This window comes from Castor canadensis, chromosome 11 (genome assembly GCF_047511655.1).
Source record: "Castor canadensis chromosome 11, mCasCan1.hap1v2, whole genome shotgun sequence".
In the NCBI taxonomy this organism is placed as follows: domain Eukaryota; kingdom Metazoa; phylum Chordata; class Mammalia; order Rodentia; family Castoridae; genus Castor; species Castor canadensis.
The window spans coordinates 110,307,926-110,330,394 of NC_133396.1; the positions used below are offsets into that span (position 1 = coordinate 110,307,926).

The following is a 22,469-nucleotide window of genomic DNA, read 5'->3' on the forward strand; positions in this document are numbered from 1 at the left end:
GGACTTTACAGAAATTCTACAACTGGTGTATAGCCTGACTTCAGCCAGATGCCCAAAGCACAGGCCGTTAGTTTCTGGAGTTCAAGACCTCAGCTGAGTATTCTAGTGCTTTTTTGCATCACTCATTCAATGATTTCAGAACTTTGTCTTCAGGAACTTTCTCACACTCTTCAAAGAAGAAGATTTGAACATTTAATCTGTTCCTCTTCCTTAGCTTCAACATGTTTTTAGGTGAAGCATGTGAAAAGATGGGGGTTGGGAATGTGCCTCCAAGTGTATATGTATCAAGCACCTGTCAGAATTGGTGGAAAAGAAAGTGATCCTCCTGCTCACCCTCACATTAACCAGTCATGCACCAAAGAACCAGGCCAGACTCTATACTAATAATTCTTGTGAGAGAAAAAAAAAAAAGTGTTAGGGGCTGTTCTTGGACACTGTACTGGTTTTCTAGTTTGCAGTTCCTTCCATACCCTGCATAGAACAGAATAATGAATAAAGTTGGTTCTTAATTTATCAGGATTCTACTTTACAACAATTTGAAGGCCATGGGGTCACTAGAAACCATATGTGGAATTTTGAGTTTTGATCTTTTCCTGTGCTAGTGATACATGGCTCCCAGGGAACCATGCAGTCACCTGATAATTGGCAGTGTACCTTGTTGCTAAATCGTGATGTTCTGTAGATTAGGTCTATTAAGTGCTTTTTCATTTTGTTTTGAGATGGTCTAGAGATGTAGCCCAGGCTAGCCTGGAACTCTCAATCCTTCTGCTTTAGCACTCTTAATCCCAGTGTTCAGATTACAGGTGTGCACCATTGCCCAGCTCTAATGAGCTCTAATGAGCATTAAAAGGGGTGAGAGACTGGGTTCAACCTCCAACACCAAAAAAAAAAAAGAAAGGGTGGGGATAGCCAGGCATAGTTGAGCACCTCCAGTACTCTGGAGGTTTAGGTAGGAGGATCTTGAGTTTAAGGCCAGCCTGAACTCATAGTAAGACCTTGTCTCAAAATAAAACGGCCATGAGCAGGACTGTAATCCTAGCTACTCAGGAGGCGGAGATCAGGAGGATCGCAGTTCAACACCAGTCTGGGCAAATTTTTGAGCCCTTATCTCAAAAAAAACCACACACACATACACAAAGGCTGGTATGGTGACTTATGGTGTAGGCCTTGAGTTCAAACCCCCCCCACTTCAAAAAAAGAATCAAAAAGGAAAAAAAAAGGGGGGGTCCTGGGGACAAATCAGGGCATTAACTTCTAGAAGTAGAAGTGTTCAAAGAAGGCTTCTGAGCTGAGGATTTAGCTTAGTGACATAGCTCTTGCTTTGCACACACAAGACCCTGGCTTCAGTGATCCCTAGCAGATTTGGGGTTGGACCTTAAAGGACTGAGTAGGAAGCACGTACAAAAACAAAAGCTTACCTAGGAACCTGTGCAGTATAGGGGTGGGGTGAAGATGTAAGTAAACTTTTTTCTTACAATTTCATCTCCGCTGTCTGCCTTCCTTCCCCCTGGCCACACTTGGTCAGTGAGTGTGGTATATTTTCAGTTTCTCTCATTTTGGATGTTAAATAAAATTTTGGGAACATGCTGGTAGGAAAAAAAATGTCTTAGATGATCTCTGGTCTAAATAGAAGTTTCGGTGGGTATAAATGATGGAAAACTGGCTGGGCTGTGTTTAGGAATTAAAACATTTCTGCTGGGCACTTGTGGCTCATGCCTGTAATCCTAGCTAGTGAGGAGGCAGACTGGGACGATCAAGGTTCAAAGCCACCCCAAGCAAATAGTGTTCAAGACCCTATCTCGAAAAAAAAAAAAATCTTTCACAAAAAAGCTCTAGTGGAGTGGTTTAAGGTGTAAGGCCCTGAGTTCAAGCCCCAGTGCCACAAAACAAAACATCCTTTCCTCTATAATGTGAAAGTGGTGAGCCTAAACACAGTCATAATCATCTTTGAGAAGGTGACACTGGTAGATCTGGTTTGAATTAAGTTCTTAGGATACAGGAGCATCACCTAGGGTAGGTCACTCAAATATCATCTGGTTCTTCATTCTCCAGGTTCACAAAGGCAGGGAAAAAGAAACTTGTTTTTGAGTATGGGCCTGAGACAGTCCCTGCAAATTACTTAACTGGACCCCAAAATGCTGAATGGTGGCTCCCACTCTCCCTAATCCTGTTCCCGTGGGAGACTCAATTACTGCTATTCCCATCCTGACTCAAAAAACCAGTTTGCTCTGGCCGCCCAGACTTCCCCCACAGGCTGCATTCTTGCCCATGAGCTCATTGTTTTGGCTTCTTTGCGGTATAAATCCACAGCCTGTGCCAGAGGTCTCGCTCAGGCCCCCTAACTGGCTGGAACTGCATTCCATTCAGAATTTCACCACCCCCACTTGGTGTTCTTCCCGCCTTCCTGTGGTCACATGTGTGTGTTTATTCAAGTTAGCCAGGGACAAGGTGTGCTGAGAAAGAGAGCCCTGGAAGCAGACAAGAAAAAATGTTAGGTTTCATCCTGGATTGGAGGAGTTTCAACTACATTTTTTAAAGAGGAGAGGTCAGACTTTATTCAAGGGGGGGGCGTGGGGACATAGCAATATGGACCACAGCATTGGGGTCTTACAGTTCAGGAGAGAGATTGGTCTTAACTCCCCACTTTTAAGTATGTATATACGTATGTATTTAGAGATAGGGTCTCGCTGTGTTGCCCAGCCTGGTCTCAAACTCCTGGACTCAAGTGGTTCTCCTGCCCCAGCTTTCCACAGGCCTGAGACCATAGGCCACACTACTGGGCCTGGTTTCCCACACTTTGTTTTGATTAAGAAATGCCTTCAGGACTGGCTGAGTGGCTCAAGTGGGTAGAGTGCCTGCCTAGAAAGCATGAAGCCCTGAGTTAAACCACCAGTACCGCCAAAACCCCCCAAAATTTAAGAAACGCCTTCAGTTCTGACCCCTAAAAAGGACTTTTCTTGTCTAGTAGGGGGAATTGGCTTTGGAAATTTTGCCAAAAATTCAGTGTTCCCTACTGAGCTTGTTATGACTTGGATATTCAAATTGGGCAGAAAGGGGGTTTCCCAAAAAAATATTGCATTCCTGTGCATTTTATTTATGAATTTCCTATGCCCAGATCCATCATGCATTCCTCAGCTCACACCTCCACTCCTTAGGTTGTCTGAACAATTCGCACTCATCCTGTGTCCATGGTAGAAATGGGAGGAGGGGAGACAGCTGGCCTCCTGCAGAGGAGCAGCTGTTAGGTTTCTCTGCTTTGTTACTGAAATTGCCTGAGAGGAGGATATCTTTATTTCCTTTTGACCCTGAGAACCCAGATCTAAAGAAAGGTGCATACTTCAGGTGAACAGCTAAGGATAGGGAGTTTCTCTTAGTTTGTAAAGTTTTGGATTAATACTGTTTGTTTAAATAATAAGCCCCTTTCCTCCCTCCTTTTCATTGAAAACAAAACTGCAGACTAGGCTGTGGGAAGTGACGTTTTGACATTTCTCAGAAATCCCTCATCCTCATGAGACAGAAAAACAGAACAAAGAAACAACTTTCTGTTTCTGTCGAAATGAGGTTTTGTGTGTGTGTGTGAGAGAGAGAGAGAGAGAGGGGAGAGGAGAGGTGTTTTGAAATGATGTGCTGGCTGATTTTCAGTTTGATTTTTGGTGGCAGGGATCAAACCCTGGGCCTTGGGCATGCTAAACACAGGCTCTCCCACAGAGCTATACCCCACAGCCCTTGTTTTCAGTTTTAAGGAAAAACGGTCTTCAGAAGAGCTTGGTAATTATTCAGTGAACGAAAATACTGGAAAAAAAAAATCACATCAATAGAGTATGTTGCAGTGTACGTTTCTACAGCTGTTATTTGGAGCCCTGGAGGGAACACAAACAACACTTTTGAATAGAGGAGTTCAGCCAGATAGGAAAACTCCCAGGGGTCGGGAACTACCTGCTTTGCCAAGGCTACCCTGCCTCCTGTTTTTGTATGGCCTGCAAGCCAAATATAGTTTTTGCTTTTTTAAGTTGTTGATAAAAATCTAAAGAATTATTTTGTGACATCTTGAAATGATATGAAATTAAACTTTGTGAATGTCTATATAAAGTTTGACTGGAATACAGCCCTGCCTATTTGTTTTCTTATCTTCCATCTGTGGCGCTTCTGTGCTGCAATATGCAGAGGTGAGTAGTTGCAACAGACAGCCTGCAAAGCCTAAGATACTTACCATCTAGTTCTGTAGTGAAAAATGTTGCTCAACCCTCCACTAGAGCTAAAACAAAAACAAACAAGAAGCAGAGATGGAAGAGAAAGGGTAAACTAATCCCAGGGAGAGATGGACTCTGCACTTCCCATCATGGGCCCAGCCCTGGCTGCCTTGGCCCTTTAGCCTAGGTATCCAGGCATGCAATCTGCTCCCTTTTATGAGTCATCTATCTTCCCTTCCCCAGCTGCTTTTCTTTTTCACTCAGGGTTTTTTTTTTTTTTTTTTTGGTGGTAACTGGGGCTTGAACTCAGGGCCTACCTACACCTTGAGTCATTCCACCAACCCTTTTTGTGGTAGGTATTTTTACCTATTTGCCTGGTTGGCTTTGAACTGAGATCCTCCTGATCTCTTGCCTCTTGAGTAGCTAGGATTACAGGTATGAGCCGCCAGCGCCCAGCTTTCACTCAAAGTTCTGTGTAGCTGTCTCTGATGAGCTCAAACAGGCTCATCAGAGTAACACATAGCCTCAACATGGGACCTTTCTCTTCTAACTTAGTGTTCTTCCCCAAAACAGTTCTTTGGTGCTCATAGAGGAAGCTCTGTGGTCTCATTTCTGCCTGCTCTGCAGGCAGAGCTTCAGCTGGTGTGGCTGATGGTCCCCAAGGAACTGATTGCCATGTCTTATGTTTTGGACTAGCCTTGGACATTCCTGTCTCAAATCCTCCCCACTTTCAGACTTCAGCCCTTCTGAAACAAGCTGTTCTGGAGGTTTCCCCCCAAAGTCAGATTGGAGATTGGTGCTAGCTACACTGAGGTGAACCCAAACTGTTTATTTCTCTTGTTGATAGATTGAGGCTTCGGTACTTTCCTGAGATTTTCTACTTCCTGTGAAAGAAGGTGCCTCTCTCACCTCTTTATCACCTGCCTGTAACAAATAAACCCTCTCTGCTCTACACTCCCCTCTCCCCTCGCAGCTGCCTCGTAGCACCAGAGCTGGTAGATTTGAGGGGTGCTCAGCAGATGGGGGATGAGAACCCCTACCCCCACCACACCTGTTTTCCCCGGTCATACTCTACCCTAGCAGGATGCTGCGTGGTTCCAGCAGACAGAGGGCAGCTCTGGTTAGTTTACTGTGGTGGGGGAGGGAGGGTGTTAAATTCAAATTAAACCTCTATTTGTAAAACTGAGAAGGGGAGAGCAAGAGATGAAGGAGGACCTGGTTGAAGAGAATCTGGAGAGGAGCAGCTCCTTGCACTTTGTTCTCTATCCCACCCTCCTAGTTGTCTGTGGAGATCCTCAACCCGAATTCTTGTGTAGGGCTCCTGAGAGGAGGTGGCTCAACATGCCTAAGACCAGCAGCCTGATTCTTGCGCTCTGCTACACCACAAAGGCTGACTGTGGATGAGTGCAGGTGAAGACATTGCTGAAACTCCACCAGGCCCACTCCTGCAGCTGTGAGCACCTGCTTACAAGGGAGGCCTAGGGGGCTGGGGAAGTCTAGGAGCTAAATTTAATCCAAAAGCTGCAGCTTAAATTGGGTGGGTGTTTACCCCAGGGATGCTGGGGGGGAGGGGAGAGGAATACCACCCAATTGAACTTTTTTTTTTATGGTTCTAGAGGCTGAACCCATGCATGCCCCAGGCCCAGCTGAACTTCTCAGACCTCAAGTTCACCCTTAATTATATACTAAAACCACACCCCCTCCCCAAGCAAATAGAAGAGAGGCGTCCTCAGCAATGTGCAGTCCTACTGCATGCTTGATCTCTCGTGCAGGGCCTCTAGAGGTTCCTATCACCACCCTGCCCCATCCTAATTCCCAGGGTTCCAGTTCCTCTTGAGTCCTTCCTTAAATAACCCCCTGCCCCCATTGCACTCAGACTAGGGGTTCCACCACATCTCTCTGCCCTTTGGGTTGCAGCTTCCTCTCCTAGACCCTCTAAGAGTTTCAGAGGTTAGCAAAGAGATGTCTGGCCACACTCCCCCACTCTAGGGGGCCAGGAAAAAGGGTTGCTTGGGGTCAGGTTCCCCTTCCTGAGAACTTCCACATTGACCCTACACTGACCTCAGTGACCAGAGGACAGAGTCCTTAGGGTCTGCACTGAATCCTAGCTTTAAAATGAGAGGAAAAAGAGGGTGAGCCCCAGATGAGAGTCTACCTGAGAAGTCAGGAGCTGGAGGCTATGAGGGAGACCTGGGCTCTCAGAGAAAGGAGGTGCTGAGTCTGGAGGAACCCTCCTAGGGGATATAGTTGCATTCTCCACCTGTGATTGGCTCTCAGGCGCAGACCAAACTCCAAACCAGCCCAGCAACAGTCCTAACCACTACTGAGGAAGTCAGCTGAGTGGGGACTCCGCCCAGTCCAGCTTCCAGGAATCGCTGGGAGGGCCTCAGCCACCCCAGCCACCCCTCCCTTAGTCTGTGCCTCTGCCTTCATCCTCTTGCATCTACAGACTTTCTCAGACCCCATTACCCTTGTCTCCCACATCTTAGACTCCCCCTTACAGGGTCACCGAGAGGGAAATGGGTCTGACATCTCTTTAAAGGCTGCACCTTCCTGTACCCACCTTTCCTTGCTCCAGCTCTGGGCTGAAGTCATTTCCATTTCCCTTCCCCTTCTCCCATAGCTGCTGTCCAGTCTGTCTTCTCAGTCACTTCCACCCAAGGAAAGCCTGAGTCCCAACTCAGGTGAGGGAGGCTGCTGGAGTAGAGAAATCTTGTCCCTTCAGGCAACTCTGGTGCCATTCACAATGCTCACAGTAATCATTGAGTTACATTGTTTCTGTTACATTTGAGCTGTTTTTGTGTGTGTGTGTGGGGGGGGGTTGGTTGTTTTTTTGGGGTTTTTTTGTTTGTTTTTTGTTTTGATGGGATGGGTTTGAACTCATGATTTCCGCACTCACAAAGCAGGAGCTCTGCCATTTGAGCCCACCCCTAATCCATTTTGCTTGGGCTAGTTTTTGGAAACAAGGTCTCACGATTTGCCAGGGTAGCCTTGAACCAAGATCCTACTGATCTTAGCCTTCCAAGCAGCTATGATTACAGGCAGGACCCACAGGTGCCAGGCCCTGCAGGCCATTTATTAATGGCCTGGTGGAGAGTGAGAAATGGGGTGAGGCTGTCTTCAGCGGAGGGGCATCTGATCCTATTGCACTGCCTCTTCCTGGGAAGTCTGGCTTCCAGAATTAAAAGATTCAAACAGTCCTCAGAACTTCAGGGGTCAGGGAGAAAGAAAAGGCTGTTCCCTCTCACATCACCTCCAGCCAGTTATTTACCTTGGGAGAAGAAATGGATAGGGGAGGGAGGAGGAAAGAGGGAGGAGACCAGAGTGAGCCATCTCTGAAGAATGTGCCTTTGGCAGAACATCCAGTACTGCCCTGGCCCCTCCCTCACCCTGCCCCAAGTCCTCTAGAGCTAGGCCAAGCTTCTCCTCTAATCCTTTCCGCTGAGCACAGGAGAGGGGGGTCAGAAATCACTCCCCTTTCCCCGCCCATGAAAAGCAGTAAACCAGGGGCTTAACGGGGAAACGGGTAACAGCAGAAAAGATGGGGGAGGCAAGAGTGCAAAGAAAAAGACCAAGAAATGACCCCAAAAGCCAGCTGCCATTCAGCTATACCCTGGATTGGAAAGGGTACTACTAGCTTCCGAGACACTTGACAGAGTCTCCCCCAGAAACCCACCACAAGTCATGTGGTTTCCCTCAATTTGAGACCAAAGCTCCCAAATATACACCTAAATTAGGAGACATGGTGACCTCTAGTGGCCAATGACAAAACTGCAGGACTGGGGTTGACTAGGCTCCTCTTCCTCTGACCCAGGTTCTTGATCTCAGATGCTTTGGGTCTGTGCCATAACCCTTCCCCACCCACACTCTTTCGTGGGACACTAAGTGCTGTACCCCTCCCACCCCACAGGCTAACCTTCTTAGGTGGTTCCAATTGTTGGGTTCCCATTAAGGATCACGAAGAGCATGTTTCTCATTTGTCACAATCATCTTTAATAAAAAATAAATTAGTTCTGGGGTGGGAACCACTTTAGGAGGTGTGACGTGGGGGCAGGGGCAAGGGTGTCTTATGCCCACATTTCTCTTCTGTACCCTCTACCCGGATGGTCCCTGCTTTGGGGAGGCAGTACTTCTTTCAAGGGTAAGGTAATTCCTAGCTATAGGGAGAGAGGGATCGAGAGACTAGGTAAGGGTAGACAAAGATCAGCGACAAAGGTGGCTTAGAAGATGTGAGACCTGATGGCACAAAGCTGGAATTGATGAGGAGACCATACTCTAAGTAGCTCAGGTTAGTATAGAACTGCAACCTTGCTCTCCTCTCAGCTTGGAAAAGCCTCAGATAAACAAGTACAGCCCCCTCCCCGGTCCTTCTGTCTGCAGAACTGCTTTCTGGGAAGTGATACACATATATGAGGGCACACACCACACACAGTGTATGTGTATGCACACTATCACACCACAATACAGACAACCACACGTCTTGACATGTCGTCACTGTCAGTCAGTCACCTTGCCACCCTCAGTCACCCTGGAGGACATCCCTGGTGAGACTGGGACAGGCTGGAGAGCCAGGATACAGAGCGGGCTGATAGATGGGTGACCAATGCTGGCATGAGAAAACCAGGAGAGGGTCTCCTTGACCCAGCTCAAGCAGGCTCCTCTGGGGACGGCTTCAGGACATGGGCGCAAGAACGGCAGCAGGTGGCTGTGTAGTACGGATAGACGCAGAGCCGGGCCTGCACCACCAGGGGGCAATGTGGAGAGCTGTCCTTGCATTGATCATCTGGGGACAGAGGAAGCCAGTGGGTACAAGACAATGGCTAACATTCATCCCTTGGCAGGTGTGTTGCCTGCTCCCACTGGTCCATTCTCGCCTCCACGCACACAGTTAACTCCATGCTATTGGGTTTTGGGGAGAGGGGTACTTTACCAGGGCGCTGGCCGCAGGGTTGGCTATTACAAGGTCGTTTCCTGGCAGGTCTTAGGTGAGGAGGACATCGGGCGCTGAGAGTCTGGTTGGCACTCAGGCACTGGACCTCCCTGGTCTGCGTGCCTCCCTGGCAGGAGTGGGAACACTGGGGAAACATGGATGTCATGACTATCATGTCAGATCTTTGTGGTGCCCAGATGACCACCTCCCTCTCTGAGAGGTGGGACATTACCCAGGGGCATTATGAAACCCAGATGGAGAGAGCCCACCTGTCCTCCAAGTCTACAGGAAGTGGGGCAAGATGGAACCTCTGCTGGACTTGTCCTGGGGCTCAGAAAGGCTTGGAGGGGTATAGTGAGAAAAGCCCCCCGTCACTGCAGGCCCAGGCTGAGCAGGGCAGAGGACAGGGCAGGGGAGCCGGGCACTCACCGGACTCCAGGGCGTGGAAAACCACCGGTCCTGGCAGGCCTGGCCCTGACATGGTTGCAGGGCAGGGGGCCTGGGCAGGTGGGAACAGTTGCTAGGAGAAGTGACATTGAACTCGGCCCCCAGTTTGGACACGCAGATGACATCTCTACGCTGCGTACCCCAGCCACATTCTGAGGAGCACTGGGTAGGAGAAGGGGGAGAGAGGTCACTTCCAATGACCGACGCTGAATCCCCCTAGGACTCACTCCTCCTTGTCCCCCTTCCAGGCCCTCAGCTCACCTCACCCCAGGGCCCCGTGTACCAGCGCCATGTCCTCTCGCAGGGACCCAGGCTGCAGGCTCGCATGTCAGGGGGGCGGCTTCCTGGAGGACAGCTCTGCTCACTGGTTCCTGCTCCTGCTTCCCCCTGGCCCTCCCTGAGGCTTTCCCCACTCCCGAGGCAGACCACAGAACGACGCTGGATGCCTGTCCCACACTCGGCTGAGCACTGTTGAGAAGTACAGTGGCTTGGGTGAAGGGAGGCTGTTGGTGACTGGGACAGGGGACGGGGATGGGGAAGCTGGATGTGTCCTGGGTCCTGATACTGGCAGTTCAAGAATGCCCTAGGGGTACCAGCCGGGGAGGGGAAACATGGCTGATGTCGAACTTACGTAGCCGAATGTAAGCTTTCCTCACTTTATCTCTGAGTTCCCCGTGCGAAGCTCATAGTAAGTAACTCAATAAACGTTCATTGAGCTGTGTTGGAAAGGCTGTGACAGGGTGGCCTGGGTGTGCTCCCAGGGATACTAGATTTGACTAAGGGGGTGTGAGGCCCACCTTGGAGCTCCAGTCGCTGTGGAACCAGGCTGTGGTACAGGGCCCCATGTCACAGGCCTCTCTGCTGGGGGGCTGGGGGGGGCCGGAAGCACACTCCTGCTTGCTCACTTCATCACCGCTGTTTCCAACACAGCGGACCTGCCGGCTCCTCTGGCCTCGACCGCACCGCACAGAGCACTGAATGGGAGGGGAAATCTGAGGAGCTAGACTTTGTCCACCCTCCTGATCTATCAACCTTTGATCCAACCTCAGCAGTTACACGGTTTCATGGGTTGAGGAGGAAGCTGAGTTTGGGACTCTGGACCCCTCATTTAGTCTCTTTTTTCAACTGGGGTTTGAAGTCAGGACTGCACACTTGCAAAGCAGGTGCTCTATCACTTGAGCCACACCTTCAGCCCATTAGCCTATGGTTATTTTGGAGACAGAGTCTTGTGAACTGTTTGCCTGGGACTGGCCTCGAACCACAATCCTCCCAATCTCAGCCTCCCAAGTAGGATTACAGGTGTGAGCCACAGGCACCCAGTCTGGTTCAGTCTCTTATCTGACACATATTGGGGTTCCATATAAGAGCTTGTTTGTAAAACAGTTTCTGCTAATGAAGAAGGTGGATCAACCACTGCTCTAGTTCTTTGGTGTCCACTCCTCAAGCGTCCTCCTTGCCCAGGTGCCACTCACCTGGCTCCAGGGAGAGGTGACCTCCCAATGGCCACAGAGGCGCAACTGGCAAAGCTGGGTGACGTTGGGCCGGGGGAGATGTCCACAGCGCTCAGGAGGCACGGATGAGCCACCCCCTCCAAACTCCTGCCGACAGTGCAGCTGGCGGTGCTGGGTGCCGGGGCCACAGGAGCGGCTGCAGGATGTCCACTCACCTGCGTCCCAGCTGTGGGCAGGGCCAGGAAGAGGGATGAGACGGGGCTGCCACATGGGAGAATGGGGAAGTTCACTGGGCTGGGGGCCCCCAGAGGACAGTGCTGTGTTTAGCATTTGGAGTCTGGGCTGTCGGGGAGCGGGCTGCTGTCTATGGGATGTCAACCTTTCCAATCTAATATTGTCTCCCTGTGTTACCAAATGCAGAGTCCAGCTAAGATCCTGTGCGCAGGGAGCAAGTCCAGGGGCAATTTTGTGTTCCATAACTCCCCTTTGTGGGCCATACTCACTATGGGGGGCACGGAGGGCCGTGGCAGGGTTCAGGGGAGGCTGGGGGTCTGGCACCCACAGCACAGCTGTGTTCGTCCAGTTCCTCTCCTGACTCACGGGAAACGCAGAGGAACACAGGGCGCCAAACACCTGAAAGGGATGACAGGGCCACCGGGGAAGGTGGGATGGCTCAGAGCCATTTTAGTGGAATTCCAGATATAGAGTCAAGGTGTGACCCCAGGATCCAGGATCCTCGGGAGAGTCAGGCTGGAGATGTCAGCTGAGGGTGCCACGAGCACAGGCAAGAGGTCTCACCTTTCCCACAGGACGCTGAGCACTCGGAGTGCCCCACTTGTTTCCAGTATCCAGCTGGAGACTCTGGGGCTGTCCTGATAGGGGATGGGGCAGGCATCTGGGGAATCCGCACCTGACGTTGGAGGGTGCCTGGGGTCCGGGCTGGGCGGGGCACTGGAGGCGGTGGAGGCTCCCCCCTCAGCATCTCTGCGGGTATGGAGACGGTCAGATGGTCAGATGCCACCTCAACACCTTGCAGCTGCCCTCTCCCTCCCACTCTTTCCAGGTCTACGTACCAGGCTGAAGTTGGGAGACAGGGGGAACTGTAGTGAGGACCAGAGGAGGTGAAGAGATGACATACTGATAAGAAACACCTGGGTTGTCCTCCTGAAAGATCATCTGGGGAGGAGATAAGGGAATGAGTGTGTCAGGTGACTAGGTGGGCAGGGCTTTGCCCAGCAGTCAACCTCCTGGGGGCCCCAGGCTCACATAGACATCCACAGGGTGGGTGGTGGGGCCTTCAGCTGACAAACTCTCCCCCTTGCCTTCCTCCCGAGGAGGACGGTTGTACTGAAAGACCGTCCCACCAGCGGTGTAGGACCCCGGGGGATCCACGGCCCAGTTCCCATTGATGATGGAGCGGCCCCCAGGGCCTCGAAGTGCTGGAGGGAGAGATCCAGAAGTCAGAGGCTGGTCATACTGTCCACCTTCCCATCAATTCCCAAACCTGTGGAACATCCCACCCAGAGCCTAAGATACCCCGTCATCTCACCTTCCTCTACCTCTCCACAAGGGGAGGGAGAAGGCCGTCCATTTCTCCCTGTGTGGCTTTTTGATGTGCTCAGTGGAGTGTGGAGGGTAGAACAAAGAGACCCGGAGTGGAACAGGACTTAAGGACCAGGAATCCAATCCGGGGTGCTCACCAAGGTAATTGGAGCTGGGCCGGAGTTGAGCAATCTGGAGCCGGAGGGCTCCAGCTGGAATCCACAGGATCTTCTGATAGCCCAAGGGACCCCCTCGGTCCGTGAGGTTCCCAGAAATGAGGCGACAGGTAGAATCATCACCTCCACAAACTCCACAGCCATCTGGTCGCCTGCCAGAGCCAAGGATTCCATCACAGCCAGGGCGCTGAGGAGAGTGAGGTGAGGCAGGGGCCACAAGGAAGCCAGGTACCACCTCACATCCCACCCTGGTCTACTCTAGACCCTCAGCTAAGCACCTGTCTTCTCTTTGTGCTGCAGGCAAGAGCCCACCATTCCCAGCCAGGCGTTCCTGTGTACAGGATCCTGGGGGGATCCTCCCAGTTTGGCTTGGCAGGGGAGAACTTTCTCCATGACTATCTCAGTCTGTTTGGTGTTTTTTTTGTTTTGTTTTGTTTTTTTAATGTGGTACTGGAATTTGAACTCAGGGCCTATACCTTGAGCCACTCCACCAGCCCTTCTTTGTGATTTTTTTTTTTTTTTTTTGAGACAGGGTCTCTTGAACTATGTGGCTTTGAACCAAGATCCTCCTGATCTCTGCCTCATGAGTAGCTAGGATTACAAGCGTGAGCCACCAGTGCCTGGCCTATTTGGTGTTTTATTGTAATTACTTAGAGACTCTGTGTGTGTGTGTGTGTGTGTGTGTGTGTGTGTGTGTGTGTGTTGCACACACATGCACCCTGCTGTTCCTCACCAGACAGCGTCCAGCCACACAAATGTCGGGGGCTCCGGGCTGGCACAGGGTTCCATCCTGGACCTTTTCGGTGTGACGGACATAGAAGCGGAAGCCATGGGGGCGGCAGTTCAGTTCACAGCGTTGGGACCCCTGAACTAAGAGACAAGGGAGAAAGTGGTTAGCTGGGGTCCCTGGCAGGGTGGTAACTGGGAAAAGCCCCAGGTCCCAGACAGCTGCTGTGGGACATGCTGAGGCTGCCGAAGTTGCTGTGGATGAAGGGTACCTGCCAATTTCCCTTCAAGTCCATAGAGGTCACTGAGCCAAGAAGAATTTTATTATTGTTTTAAGATATATAGCCAAGGCTGGCCTAGAACTTGAGATGTACCCCAGGCTGGCCTCAAATTCATGATCTTCCTGCTTCAGCCTTCTGGGTGCTGGGGTTAAGACGTGTACCACAATGTCTAGCTGTTCTTTTTAAACTGTTTTTTGTTTTGGTGATACTGGGATTTGAACTCAGGGCTTTATGCTTGCTAGACAGATGCTATACCTCTTGAGTCATGGGGCCCTTTTTTGTTGTTGTTGTTCTTGTTATTTTGGAGAGCCGGCTGCTGGCTCCTGTAATACTAGCTACTCAGGAGGAAGAGATCAAGAGGATCAAGGTTTGAAACCAACCCAGGCAAACAGAGACCCTATCTCAAATAAACCCATCACAAAGGGCTGGCAATGTGGTTCAAGCAGTAAGAACATCTGTCTAGCAAATGTGAGGCCCTGAGTTGAAACCCTAGTGCTGCCAAAAAAAAAAAAAAAGGTTATTTTGGAGATAGGGTCTCACTTTTGTCCAGCCTGGCCTATGTTCATGCTATTTTATGTTTTCTACTCTAGCTGGGCTGGTGTGCACCACCAAGCCCAGCTTTTTTTCTGTTTTGTTTTTCCTTTGTGCTCACAAAGGAGGCACTCTACTGTTTGAGCCACACCTCCACTCCATTTTACTCTGGTTATTTTGGAGATAGGTTCTCAAGAACTGCTTGCCAAGCTGGCTTGAACCTTGCCCCTTGTGATCTCAGCCTCTCAAATAGCTATTACAGGAGTGAGCCACTGGCACCTGGCTGGGTTTTTTATTGTTGTTGTTGTTTTGAGATAGAATTCATGCTGTGATGCCCAAGCTAGTCTCCTGACCAGCTCAAGAGATCTTCCCACCTCAGTTTCTGAGTAGTTAGAACTACAGGCATGTACCACTGTACCATGAAGAATGAGGTTTTTTTTGGTGCTGTCATTGTTGTTTTGAGACAGGGTCTGGCTATGTAGCTCAGGCTGGCCTTGAACTCTCAATCCTCCTGCTTCAGCCTCACAAGTGCTGAGATTACACACGTGTGCTACCACACCAAGCTACTCAAGAATTTCTTTTTTTTTTAAATCATATTATTGTTGTACTTAGAGTACATTGTGACATCTAAAAAAATTCTTACAACATATCACAGTTGAATTCACCCCTCCATCATCCTCCTTTATCCCCTCTCCTCACCCCTGGAATAGTTTCAACAGGTCTCATTTTTCCACCCTATCCTATCTCAAGAATGTTTCTGACACCTGTGATTATGTGACTTTACAGCTCCTGAGCGTTTGTCTTGGTGTCAAGTTGACTTAGGCCAAAAATCAAGTGGAGGTAACTTGGGAACAAATAATGTGATACCACCAAGGATCCATGGCACACCCTCTCCACTGTTACCACTGGACAGGATATTTCCAGTCATAGCCAACCCACCTCCTGGGATAGACATCCTCCTAGAGGAAACCAGTCAAAGGCATCTCTGGACACCTCCGTTCCCAGCCTGACTGTCCCACCAGGCTGTTCCCACCATCTGAAAGCCCCCATCTGAAAGCCCCTCCTCTTTCCAGGCCTGTGCTAAGTCTTTTGGCCCAACCTGGAGAGTAAGAAAGAAAGTACGAGCACCACAATAAAGGGAAAAAAAGAAAGTATGAGCCGGGTATGGTGGCTCATGCCTATTATCCTAGCTGCTTGGAAGCTGAGATCAAGAATATCAAGTTTTAGGCCAGACTGGGCAAATAGTTTGCAAGACCCCATCTCCAAAATAACCAGAGCAAAATGGACTGGAGGTGTGGCTCAAGCAGTAGAGGGCCTGCTTTGCAAGCATGAAGTCCTGAGTTCAAACCACAGTTCTATCAAAAAAAAAAAAAAAAGGGAAGTATGACATGGAAGAGGAAGAGAAGGGCTGACATAGAGAAACAGAGGACAGAAAACTCCAGGACTGAATGAGCAGGTGTCTCCTTCTTCCTGTCACGCCCAATCCCTAGCCACCCCCATGGGCAGGGGTAGGGAGGTAGACTAGAAACCTCACCTTCAGTGAAGGGCTCCCACTGGTACAGCTGGCCCATGAATTCCTGGGAGTTAAAAGCTGCACACTGCAGGGCCCGGGGGTCTGGCTGCTCAGGGGGGCAGGGCTGAAGAGGGGAATGCAAAAGTCAGAGCTGGGGAAGAAAAGCAGGGTGTAGGCCAGGCTGGATATGGGGAGCGGGGGTGGGGGGACGCTCAGCTCTGTGGAAGAGCTCCAAGGCCCCCCACCCTGAGGTCAGATGCCAGGGCCCTTCTCCCTCAGGTCGTGGTCCAACAGACTGAGGACCCAGACTCAGTGTCAGGGAGTAGAACTGAAGTCTGGGCCAGGAAGGGGCGGCCCAGGGAAGAACTCACCCCTTGGCTGCAGGCTCTCAGCTGCTCACTCTCCCCAGAGCATTTTGGGACAAGGCTACTGGGAGCAAAGAGGCTCCAGAGGGAGCTGGAGTGGGGACCGGAACTCAGCAGAGGCAACCAGCCTTCTGGGTGGTGAGGGGCAGGCTCCACAACAGACCTGTGAGGATGGCCCCCAGGTCTCCAGAGCCCTTGGCTCTGCTGGCCTCGGCTGTGGCTCCAAGAGACAGAAGGAAAAGGCTCTGGGCGTCTCCCTGCTACCTGGGGACTGGCTCTACCCCAGGAAGTTGGCATTCTTGGCTGAGGGGACTCATGGAAGGAGCCACTTTCTCCTGGTGAAGAGGTGGGTGAACTGGGCCTCCTGCCAGAGGCCTGGGCTCTGGGCTGGGGCTGTGTGGGGGCAGGACTGGATCTGTGGGACACCCCTGTCTGAGCAGTTTCAGGTTGTGGGGGCTCTGCTGGGAGGGATGGGGGATGGACAGACAGTTCTGTAGGAAGGAGCTGAGTTTGGGGGCCATGGTTTGCAGAGAATATCTCTGCTCTTGGAGTCTGGGATGGAAGGGTCCGTTCCCCACCAGAAGAGGTCTTGGGGAGCTCAGACCCAGGCAGCCTTCGGGGATGCCTGCGACTCCGATGCAGCGGCAAGGCAAAGGGCACTCTCCCATAACCAAACATTCCTGGCTTGATGGGGTCTCGAACCCGGGACCTGAGAAGGCATTGCAACATAGGGTTAGAGATCTGGCTGTCTCTGATCCTGTCTCCCTATCAACTTCCCGGCACCAAAGATCAGCCTCCCAAGCTGTAGTGCCCTTTGATGCTCTTTTCTTCACCGAGGGCCACCCCTCCCCTCAGAGCCTCACCTCCGGGTTCCTTGAGTCTCCTGGGGCTCCTCTCTCCTTGGCTGGGAAGCAGGACCCTGAAGTGGCCCACCCCTTCCCTGAGGCTGTGGCCTGTACAGGGGATGGGCTTCTCGGGAAGTCTGGGGCCTGGGGCCCTGACCCCCTGAGCGGAGGGCTTCTGGATGTCTTGGGGGTCGGAGCAGGGGGGACAAGTCCGGGCGAAGTTGACATGTCCGGCTTCTGCGCTGCACCCCCACCCCACAGGGCTGGGAGCAAGAGGCCCACTGGTCCCAGTGTCCCCAGGCACCCTCAGGGACCTGGCCCTCCTCTGGGGGTGTCTGAAGAGAATATCCAGACAACACCTACATAGAGAAAACGGTCAGACAAAATTAGAGCGATCTGAGGAGGTACTGTGCAGAGGATCTGTCTAGTTCAGGCCTCAAGAAGTTTTACCAGGCCAAGGTCACATTCAGTAGTAGAGGTAGGACTAGAACCTGGCTTTCTTCCGGTTATGTGACAAGGAGTTAGGGGATTGGCAGGGGAGGCTGGGTGGGCCAAGCGTAGGTGAAAGGGGCCATGGCTTTGCAGAGCTGAGAGAAATGGAGAGGTGTTGAGTGGTGGTGGTGGTGGTGGTGGTGGTGGTGGTGGTGGTGGTGACTGAAGGATCCCAGACAGCGCAGTAGCTGGTCACTTGCTAGGGTCTCACCTCCTGATCCAAGCAGAGCTGGGGAAGGGACAGAAGCAGCAGCACACACAGACTGGGCCTGCAAACCAAAGGCAGGGGAGTCAGAAGGGGCCAGAGGTATACCGACCCCCCCCCACCCTGCCCCCACCAGGCTCCCCACATCCTGACTGCCAGCTTCTCAGAAAGCAGAAGTTTCTTCCCGGCCCCTCCCAGTCATCATTTCCCTCTCCACCGGGGACAGAGATGTCCCTCTACCCCACAAGCCCTCCTCTTACCTGCCTGCCCACTTCTCCATCTCTGCCCTTGACTGCCCCTGGGCCAGAGAGGAGGGGACCAATAGAGAACGCTACTCAGCCATCTGGACGTGGAGGTCCTGCAGGGACAGAAGCCTGGTGGTTACCTTCAGAAAGCTGGGGGGCTGGGAGAGATGGTTCCCCAGAAAGACAGCTCTGACAGGATGGCGGGAGCTGGAAGGAACGCTGTCTTTGTCATCTGCTGAGACAAGAGGGTGGGGGTCTGACCTCAGCCTCTCAACTCACAGTGTAGTCCCCTCCCCTTGGCTCTCTAGGGACCTCTCAGTCCTTCCTCAGTCCTGAGGAGGGGCTGCTCAGCTCAGGCACACAAGCAGTACTTTCTTGGGGTTTTCATTTGGCCCCCACTCCTGCTCTCACAGAGCACCCCGGAAGTTAAGAAGGGAGGCTCAGGTGAGGCTATGCCTGACACCTGTTCTGAGGGGTGGACAAGAAGGCTCCTTGGGCTTTCAGGAACCAGCCCTTTCCCCAGCCATGTTTCCTCTCTCCCTTCGTAGCTTGTGGCACCAAGAGGCAGGCACATCTCTGCTGCTTTTTGACCAAGGAATAAGCGGGTCGATGGCTTCATCTCTAGAGAAGAAGCAGGTGACTTAACCTCCCTCAGGTGGCAGCATCCATCAGGGATTGACTCAGTGGGGACTTATTTCATTTCTCTTTTTTTTTTTTTTCTTAAAAAAAATTTTTTTTCTTCCCATGCACAGCTAAAATGGCTGAGAGAACCTGGGAAGGAGAGATGCAGCCAGATCTGCTTCTGCTCCCCAGGCCCCTCATTCTGGAATCCTGGGAAGTCCATCCTGAAGTCTAGCTTTGAACACTGGGGGGGTGGTCTTGAAGCTCTCCCTACCCCCTGTCCTCCAGCCCCTTCCTTCTCTTTGAGCCCTCCCCACCCCCACTCCTCATCCTGGCTTAGTTCTGCTTTCCAGGAAAAAAACCACTGTTTCTGTTGGATCCGAACAGCACCAAGAGAAGAATCCAAGGAGCGTTTGCAATGTGGGCCAGCCCAAGGGCAGGAAAACGACAGAGGGAGGGCTAGGAATGTGCTTGGAGGGGTCAATAGTGCCCCATCTCCCTCTCTGGGACCTCAGGACTTGGGAAGCTGAGGGAGGGATCAAAGTGGTTGACCTAGCTGTGAGGTCACCTCAGCTGCTTGGGTTGGGGAGGGGGCTGCGAGTGACCTCTCTCCTCTGGCTGGTGGGTCACTGAGGTCAGCAACTCTGCCCTGATGGGAGGGGGAGCCAGGCTGGGGAGAGTAACCCACATTCCACCCCACCCTTCAGCCCTCTGCCCGTCACTTGAGGCTAGAGGGAAGGAAAGATGGGGTGATTTGTCACCGCCTGCCCCTTCCCTAATGCTGGTCCCCTCTCCACTCCCTCTGCCACCCCAGGTCCAGTCCTGCGGCCTCTCGTGTCTACCCAGTACACATAATCCTGCCCTGAGCTGGGTTTGGCTTTGGCAGTTCCCTGGAGAAGTGAGGGGTGGGGGTGACGTGAGCTCCTGGGGCCTGGGCCAGGCCTGGCTCCCTCTCTGGAAAAGTCCCACCCTCCCCTCCCCTGCACAGCTGGGCAGGGGACCGATACCCCATCCTCTGCACAAACTGATACATAGTGTAATTTTTGCCCAGTTTCATGCCCCCCATCTGGAGTCTCTCACTGCCCAGGGTGAGGAAAGGAGAGGTCAGAAATGGTCATTCTGGTGCTAGGCTGGACCCTGGTCAGGACAAACCCTGGCTCTCCTGGTCACACCTCCCCACTCTGGCCAGTGAAGATCAAGGAAAGCGACCTGGACAGAGCTAACCCCTTCACCTCCAGGGACTCACCTCTGGGAAATGGGTCATTGCTGGGGAAGGGGGCTGGATAGTATGGTCTGGGCTGGTGGAGAGTCCCTGTCTGGGTCAGAATTCCTTGATCCTCATGGTGTCCTCCTCTCCTGGGTCCTGTTGTCCATCCCAACAGGTGTCTTTCTTTTCCGTCACCATCTCCCACCATCAGGCTGAGCTGTGTCAAGGGCACTCACCTGCATCCCTCCCAGCGATTCTACCCCTCAATGCCAGGAGCGACTTGGGGACATGCGTCCTCAAAAGGCACCCTCCTAGAGGAGGGCAGGAGGCGCCAGCGCATGCAGGGAGGTCTTGGGTATGTTTTCCAACTTCACTATGTGACTTAGTAGGAATTTGGGCTCGTTCCCCGGCCCGGGTGATGGGACCAGAGTTCCAGGGGATCAGACCCCCTCCCCAGGAATTCAACCCCATGGGCTGGATGTCTTCTGAGACCATCAGAGCTGGGGCCGGGGTCTAGGCGGGCGCCCCGCGCAGCTCGCGGATGGCGGTCGGATAACGGGACGGTGGGAGGAGCTGCGGGCCGGGGTCGGGGCTGGGCTCTACCTGCTCTGCGCGCCCCGGCGGTCTGCGGACCCGTAGGCGCCCGGGCGCTCTCTCGAGGCAGGCTGGCTCGGCGGCGGCCACTCCGGCCCCTGCGCCGGGCTCGGGACACGGGCGCCTCCAGCCGCGGCTCCGCCCCCGCCCCCGCCCCGCCGGCGCCCCGCCCGCCGCCCGCCACGCGCCCGGGCCCGCGCCCCTCGGCCGCCCGGGGTGGAGATCGGGGACCCCACCGCTCCCGCCCGCCTCGGTCACTCACTCCCGGGCGGCGAGCAGCGGCCGCCCCTTGGTGCCGGGCGCCCCCCGACGGCTAGACGGTGAGGAGCCGAGACAGCCCCTACTAGCTTGGACGGACGTCGCTCCCGGGCACTGCCTTGCGCCCAGGCTGGGGCTGGGGACCCCATCACCCCAGGTCTCCAGACTAATTCTGTGTGGGCGGTGTGCGCACTCCGCCTGCCCAGGGTAAGCGGCCTCCCGTGGCGCGTGTACCCGAGTGACTTGGGCGAGCCACGGACCCCAGAACCGGGGCCTGTTCAACAGACAGGCGATCTCAGATTGCGACCACAGATTGGCACCGGCCAAGGTCCCCTCCTCCACGCAGGCTTCCCTGCATGCCCATTCACCTCTGCCTGTCCCATGTTAGACAACGAACCATGTGGTTTTGATTGTTGGGGACCTCTGTGAGCCTCGGATTGTTCATCCATAAAATTTTACACCCGGGAGATGGCGGGAGAATGCATGCTGATTTATGAGTCAGACTGATTTGGATTCGAATTTCAACCCGAGCACTTGTCGGCTCTGTGGTCTTCTATGAGATTTCAACCTCTCTGTGCTTCAGTTTCCTCATATGTAAAATGGGATAATCCGATGTATCCAATGTTTGGTGATGTCTATTCATTTGTATTTCGAAGAATGCACCCATACTCAGTAGTGTTGGCGACATCTGGTGGGGGTGGGGCAGGAGTGGAGGAGGGATGAAAAAGCCTTTTGCTTTTCCTTCTTTATGTTTATATATTGTTTGAATTTGATTTTTTTTTTTTGTGGTACTGGGGTTTGAACTCAGGGCCTTGTGCTGCTAGCCAAGCGCTCTATCACTTGAGCCATGCCCCCAGCCTGTTTGAATTTTTTAACCACAAGCATTATCAAGCTATTAGTTATGTTAAAATAAACAATATATGAGGGGTGAATTTGATCAAAATATGTTATATATATATATATGTATGTATGTATGTATATAAGTAAATATTAAAAAATATTGACAAAACACTAAAAAAAAAACCCAAAAACCCAAAACTTTAAAATGCAAAGCACAGCACAACCTGGCCTTGGGTCAGTTTTCCCTTGGTTCCTCTCCTTAAAACATCCTCCCTGCGTGGTCACTAGCTCTTTAGGAGCTTGGTGAAGACAATGGGTTAATGTCCCCTCTCAGGAGGGGTGGTTTATCTGGGGACTTCTGGTGACACTCTGTCCTAACCCAGAGGCATATTTATAGTGCTGGATTGGAGGGGAAGCCCCTTTGCCTAGGCCTGTGCCAATGCAGAAAATGAAAGGCAGAGCACTCCAAGGGGGTAGGGAAAGATATTTTAGGCCAGGTAACTTTCTGCTGTCCTGTCACACACCATCAGTATCCTCTTATCTGGCAGGAGACAAACTGCAGGACAGGAAGGCAGGACCCCACAGGGAAGCAAGCCCAGAAGAGAAGCCCCACCTTTGACATTTGTAGCTGCTTGGAACTGAAGGTCAGAAATAGTCCTTTCCATTAAAAAATGGCTGTGGACCAAAGAGCTGGTGAGATTTACTGCAGCTGTCACCTCCCCTGGTTTGGTGGTCTGAAAATGTTTCATAAAGAAAATTCCTTATGCCTCAGCACCATGTGAAGTACCAGATTAAATTTGTGGACCTTGTCTCTAGGATAAAAAGAAGTTTTTAAAAAGATTATGTAAGAGGTACATGTTCACCCAGTGGTATCTCTAAGGATGAGACAGACAAAGGTCAAAGAGAAGGGACAGCAGGCTGACCATGACTTAACAGAGTGACTTGATAATAATATAGCTGCCTGGTAACTCAGTGGTAGAGTGTGTGCTTAGCATTCTGGGTTCATCCCC

The 22,469-nt window shown here is 52.1% G+C and overlaps 1 protein-coding gene across 5 annotated transcripts; it reads right to left on the reverse strand.

Annotated features, from left to right (window-relative positions):
• Positions 1-8,159: 8,159 nt before the first annotated feature.
• Adamtsl4 (ADAMTS like 4) lies at positions 8,160-20,504 on the reverse strand. Of its 5 annotated transcripts, none has more exons than XM_074048185.1 (19): positions 20,371-20,504; positions 19,807-19,923; positions 17,955-18,052; positions 17,701-17,758; positions 17,016-17,356; positions 16,159-16,861; positions 15,809-15,911; positions 13,470-13,606; positions 12,719-12,923; positions 12,285-12,457; positions 12,092-12,194; positions 11,817-12,002; positions 11,522-11,651; positions 11,040-11,244; positions 10,365-10,541; positions 9,829-10,035; positions 9,550-9,729; positions 9,121-9,265; positions 8,160-8,973 (listed from the first exon to the last, which is right to left on the reverse strand). In XM_074048185.1, the coding sequence occupies exons 3-19, from the start codon at positions 17,972-17,974 to the stop codon at positions 8,837-8,839; spliced, it is 3,210 nt and encodes a 1,069-aa protein (XP_073904286.1). In that variant the 5' UTR covers positions 17,975-18,052; positions 19,807-19,923; positions 20,371-20,504; the 3' UTR covers positions 8,160-8,836. The 5 variants fall into 5 exon arrangements, 4 of the variants coding, with proteins under 4 accessions (XP_073904286.1, XP_073904285.1, XP_073904284.1 ...); XM_074048184.1 differs by having other exon boundaries at positions 19,807-19,984; positions 20,371-20,493; XM_074048183.1 differs by lacking the exon at positions 19,807-19,923 and having other exon boundaries at positions 20,371-20,482.
• Between the last annotated feature and the right edge of the window lie 1,965 nt (positions 20,505-22,469).

Excerpts from the sequence above, each read along its gene's own strand:
- Adamtsl4 (XM_074048185.1), bottom strand. The coding sequence starts at position 17,974 with ATGGAGAAGTGGGCAGGCAG. Across the intron at positions 16,862-17,015 it reads GAGACTCAAGGAACCCGGAG|GTCCCGGGTTCGAGACCCCA; the intron begins GTGAGGCTCTGA and ends ATGCCTTCTCAG. Across the intron at positions 12,195-12,284 it reads CCCACCCTGTGGATGTCTAT|ATGATCTTTCAGGAGGACAA; the intron begins GTGAGCCTGGGG and ends TCTCCTCCCCAG.